Source organism: Etheostoma cragini, chromosome 6, assembly GCF_013103735.1.
Source record: "Etheostoma cragini isolate CJK2018 chromosome 6, CSU_Ecrag_1.0, whole genome shotgun sequence".
In the NCBI taxonomy this organism is placed as follows: Eukaryota; Metazoa; Chordata; class Actinopteri; order Perciformes; family Percidae; genus Etheostoma; species Etheostoma cragini.
The window spans coordinates 28,147,634-28,153,298 of record NC_048412.1 but is presented as its reverse complement, the minus strand read 5'-3'; the positions used below and the strand labels follow the sequence as shown (position 1 = coordinate 28,153,298).

Sequence of the window (5,665 nt, the reverse complement as noted above, 5' to 3'; positions counted from 1 at the left end):
GTAAGGGCCAAGGGGTAAGGGGTAAGGGTAAGGGCCAAGGGGTAAGGGTAAGGGGTAAGGGCCAAGGGGTAAGGGCCAATGGGTAGGGGTGGAGAAATGGGATGCAGCCATACTCTGTTATTTATGTTCCTTTTAAGTTAACGCTAATGCTATATTTATGTATTTATCTTAGTTAGTTAATTAAAGCATGTCACTTGGGTTTAATGCTAGTTTTATTTGCAGTTAGTCTCTTGCTACTTTAGCATTGGGCTACGGCTAGCTTTCTTTTCTGTTGCCTAAAGTTTCATGCTAGTTTTATTCCTAGAGTTAGCTTTAATTAGCTTCTTGCTAGTTTTAGTTTCCTGCTAGTTTTGGTTACCTTCCTGCAAATTTAGGTTTATACTGGGTTTAGTTTCAGTTTGTTATGTTATAGGCTAGCTGTAATTTTCGGTTGGCTGCAGGCTAATTATAGTCAAATGCTAGGTTTAGCTTCAGTCCCTTCATGCAAGTTCATTCCTTGTTTCAGTTGGGTTATGCTAGTTTTATTATGGTTTCAGTTAGTTTCATACCTGATTTTTGCTTTAGGTATTGGGTCATTTACTTTCCTTTAAGTTTCAGTGTAGTTTCAGGCTAGTTTTAGTCTGGCTACTGGTTCTTCTGATTAGTTACAGTGTGTATTAGTTTTTTGTCATAACCTTTCCGTGTATCATCTCTTATTTAATCCCCTGTAGCTGGAGGCCTTGTTGGGCGTGTCAATCCTTCAGGTGGGTGTTGACGAATGTCCCTACACAGACTGCAGCGGGTCCGGGGGCTGCAGGACCGAGGTCTCCTTCAGCCAGGCCCCGGTGGCCCTCAGCACCGGAAACACCTCTCTGGTGTCGCTGTCGGCCTCGTCGACGGCGCGATGCGGCTGCCGAGGCCGAGAGGCGGTTCACCTGCCCTGCTCCGCTTACCCCACCAACCCCTGCCTCAACGGGGGCACCTGCCAGGACGGGCCACTGGGATACGGGTAGGTGCAGGGACGGGTCTCAGTCTGTCCTCCCACGAAAAAAAGTTTATAATGGCCGTGCCTTCTAATGGCTGCAGGAGTTATGATGGCAACAAAGCAGAAAGTAAGGTGACAAAGTATAAGAGCACCAAATTTCCATCTAAGGAGGTATCTCACACCGGATTTTCTTTCAAGAGACAAGGGATCATGTCCCCTGGTCCTAATAGATATTTAAAGATACTGATCTTAACTCAAATTTTAAATAAATTGAGTGGGTTTTTAATCTTGTATAGAGTCATCGGTAATATAATCCTGTTAATGATAATGATGAAGGGGGTGGAAGTAGCTCAGTTCTTGTGGACCAAGAACTGGGGATCTGGAGGGTTGCAGGTTCAAGTCCACATACGGACCAAGAGTGTGGGGATGGTGACACTGCCAGGGGCTCTTGAGCAAGGCACCGAACCCCCAACTGCTCGGGGTGCTTTTCCACGGGCAGCCCCCCCACTCTGACATCTCTACTAGTACTGAGCATGTGTGTGTAATTCAGGCCTGTGTGTAATGTGTGTAATAACAACAGAGTGGGCATTGTAATTGCCCCTTGTGGGAAGGATACATTATTATTGTTTTTATTATTGTTTTATTTAAATCTCTGTTTGTTTCAGGTGTAAGTGCCCCCCCATGTTTGACGGGCCTGAGTGCCAGCAGACCAAACACAGCTTTGGCGGCCAGGGCTATGCCTGGTTTCCTCCCATCATGCCTTGCTTCCAGAGCCACCTATCCCTGGAGTTCCTGGCCGAGACGGCGAACGGGCTGCTCCTCTACAACGGGCCGCTGGGCCCCGCCCACGCTCGGGAGCAAGAGGACTTCATTGCCGTAGGTGAGTTTGCTGCTTTAAATAAAGCTCTCAACAGTTCAATAAAGAGTATTATAAGTGCAAAAGATATTTCTTATTAATGGCATTAAGGATGCTTTCACTCCAGAGCATTTTGGCCAGTTTTAACTGAACCGTTGAACATTTTCGTGGGATAGTTGGGTTCGTTTGGGCTGGTGTGGAAGCTCACTCGAGTTTAGGTGCGGATCAGACAACCTATAGGGGGTCGCGGTTTGTTTCCAGGTGCTCTACAGCTTAGTTCCCTGTAGGTGATAATGTAATCTAAACTCTAGATACACCCTAGCAGCAGCTAATGTAATTTGCAGCTCGGGTCAGTCTAGCAACTCTCCGTTGGCTTGCGAGCTGGAAAAACCAAACACTGGCCAGGCCAATCACATCGTGTATAAAGTCGGTGGGTGGGCTTGACATAAGGACAGCGATGGTTGCGACGGGTGAATTCCCTGCTGCTTGAAAACAAAGAAGATGGCTGCTGCTGGTCTTTCAAATCGGCTTTGGCCACGACTCTGGAGTTAACCTCCAAAAAGGAAGATGTGTTTGGAGTTTTGCCAACCGGATACGGCGAAAGTTGAACATATCAACTAGCGTTGCTCTGGTTGGTTGTAGCGCTATCCTATTGCGTGCAGAGGGAAGTTAAAAGACAACCGTGGATCCCGCCCCTCGGATTGAGCCCTACCCATGGTAAGTTCCCAGACCCAACATCTGGCTTGTCAGGCTAATCTGAACCAGATATATAAAGCAAATTTAAAAACAGTGCCTTTATTAGCCAATTTAGCAGCTTCTACGTGATTTAAGGGATGATAACATTCAGATCCATTACCTATTCCGAGCACGCATCGCTGGTCTTTTGTGGGACATCATCGTCTCACGTTGTTTGATGGTAAAAAACGCTGTTTGCTAGCAGGCGTCAGCCGAGTAGCAGGGAATTCACGCAAAACTTTTGCAACTCTGCCGTCCTTATGTTAAGCCCGCCCACCGACCCTGTACACGATTTGATTGGCTTGACCAGAATTTGGTTTTTCCAGCTCACAAGCCAACGGAGAGCTGCTAGACTGACCCTAGCTAGGGTGCGTCTAGATTTCTAGGATGTCAATAAGAACTGATAAACCTTGGATACGATACCACAGTTTTTGGGCTGCATAGTAAATAACCTCCGGATAGGATGGATTGTGTGCCTTGAATGCTGGTCTTAATTATAGGTAAACGAAAAAAGAGGAACATGGTAGATTGAATGTGTTTTGTAAGTTTATACAAGCCAATCTTGCTAAAAATGTATTTTAGACAATGGACTGTGGAGCTGTTATAAGCCTCCCACCAATCAGGAGTGCTGTATTATTGAATAATGGACAAAAAGTGTGCCTGTTACACACTATATGGCTGAAAGTTTCAGCCAATCTCCAAGTTTTGATAAGATTTGAGACAATGGGGCCAAAGCGTAATTGGCACTGTTTATTTAAGATATTGGCAAAAAGACTGTCATGGAGTGACCAAGGCTCTGTCACAGCACTTTCTAAGGTACGCCAGCAGACAGATATATCTGGGTTGAAACATTATTTTTAACATCTAAGCGCTCAAACAAACATGATAATCCTGCAGTGCTCGTGGGAACATGTCTCCAATCGCTCGTCCTTTTTAAACTGGAGAGACAGTTTTGCAGTGGACAAAAAAGCTAAATAAACTCTAATGTCAGCTCCCGGAGGTCCGGATGGGGTGTTAACGGATTAGCCTGCGCATGGTCTGTTTAACGCTTGTTGCATAATCTCGTGTTATTACAGTAATGTAATGGTTGAACCCGGTCTGTTGCTGCTGGAGTACGTGGATGGAGAGAATCAGACCACGGCGGCAGCATCGATCGCTGTGAAGCATTTTTTGCTTACATGTTCAATACAGAGGCTGTGAGGTTGTTCAGGTCATGCTCACATCCGACATGCACAGCACACACACACACACACATACACACACACACAATTGACTGGGTGGATTCCTGCAATTGTTCATTCATCAGCTTACTGAGAGACGTGATGTTGAATCCCCAACATTAATCCAGACACATTAATATCTTGCAGGTTTAGAGCCCCCCTACAGGTTTCTCTATAGAGCCGCCCCTACACGTTTCTCTATAGAGCCTCCCCTACAGGTTTATCTTCAGAACTCCCCCTACAGGTTTATCTTCAGAGCTCCACCTACAGGTTTCTCTTCAGAGCTCCCCCTACAGGTTTATCTTCAGAACTCCCCCTACAGGTTTCTCTTCAGAACTCCCCCTACAGGTTTCTCTACAGAGTCCGCCATGTCACCAATGTTATCCACATTCATATTTAGATGAATAAATGATATTTCCAGCAATAAACGGAAGTACAAAGAGACGTCATGCAGATGATACACTGTCTTATCTCATTGATGTGAACCTGCAGATTTGAGACTGCTGCAGACCGGCTTGTTGCAAGTAGTTGCAGGTTTCAACTGGTCTTGTCGCAAATCTTTGGTCTGAACTGTTCTGGCATTCTGAATCTTTATGGGACTCTGATTAAATAAAAATAGCTACTAGACTAAGGCCACCCGCGTGTTTTTACCGTGGGCGGGAACATAGGAAACTAAGACTCTCATCCTCCTCTCATCCTCTCATCCAGAGCTGAGGAACGGCGTTCCAGCCCTGAGTATAAACCATGGATCGGGAACCCTGACCCTGCAGCTCCCGGCCAAGTCCACCGTCAACGACCGCCGCTGGCACCGCCTCGACATCGTCAGCGACGGAAAGGTGGGACCAACTGGATGGTGGATGGAGAGAGAGATGGATGGGTGGATGCATGAATGGATGAATAGATGCAGTAGAAGGATTGTTTTGTGTGTATATATTTTTTTTTAGATCATGTTTTTGGGGGATTTGTTCAATAGTGGCAGTTGGTAGACAGGGGGGGGCGACACACACACACACACACACACACACACACATATTCATCCAGAAAATAATAAACACAGATACTTATGTTGTACATGCGGATTCCTGACAAGTCTTTGTTTATTGATCTCATTAATTAACATTTCTTTAGTAACTCAGGTTAATTCAGTGGAGATTTTTGAAAGGTTTGTGTGTGTGTGTGTGTGTGTGTGTGTGTGTGTGTGTGTGTGTGTGTGTGTGTGCGTGCATGCAGGCTGTCCAGCTGATCCTGGACCAGTGCGGGGGGGCGTTAGTGAACCAGCTGGAGGGCGTCAGCGGGGACGCTCGGGAGACGGACGAGTCCGGCTGCAGAGCTGCAGGAGAGACGCCAGGAGACCAGAGGTGAGACCAAACCTGGAGGGAGCAGCGAGAGAGACGACTTCTCTTGTAGAAAAGAGACAGAAGAAGACAAACTAGAGCACGATCATTTCTCTACAAACAATTAAAAGTTAAAATAAAAAGCTGTATAACAAACAAGCCGGTAAACACACGAGAGACCAAACCTGGAGGAACAAAAGAATACATTAACTTAAATACAGAGACTCACCTCTCCTCCTCCACTTCCTGTTTGTCTCTTTTCCCGTATTTGACTTGCTGCTCCCCCTCGACTCCCTCCTCCTCCCCTCTACTCACTTATATCTTTCACCTTTTTCTCTTCTTTCCCCTTTTACTTCCTTCCTCTTCCTGTTTTTCTTATCCTCTTACTCTTCTTCTTCCTCTACCCATCTTCATTTTTTCCTCTCCATCTCCACCTTCCTCATGGCTTCATCCTCTTTTAATCTTTTTCTTCCTTTCAAACCTCCACCTCATCCTTTTCCCCCCTCTTCTTCCCCCTCTTCTTCCTCCTCTTCTTCCTCTTCTTCCCCCTCTTCTT

General features: G+C 46.0%; 1 protein-coding gene across 1 annotated transcript in view; it reads left to right on the top strand.

Moving 5' to 3' along the window:
* si:dkey-22o22.2 (neural-cadherin) overlaps positions 1–5,665 on the top strand; it is a 57,405-nt gene that overhangs the window by 41,887 nt on the left and 9,853 nt on the right. Inside the window, exons 8-11 of the mRNA XM_034873631.1 lie at positions 711–988; positions 1,630–1,844; positions 4,484–4,611; positions 5,006–5,133. Coding sequence (XP_034729522.1) covers positions 711–988; positions 1,630–1,844; positions 4,484–4,611; positions 5,006–5,133 — 749 coding nt within the window. The remainder of the gene's footprint in view (positions 1–710; positions 989–1,629; positions 1,845–4,483; positions 4,612–5,005; positions 5,134–5,665) is intronic.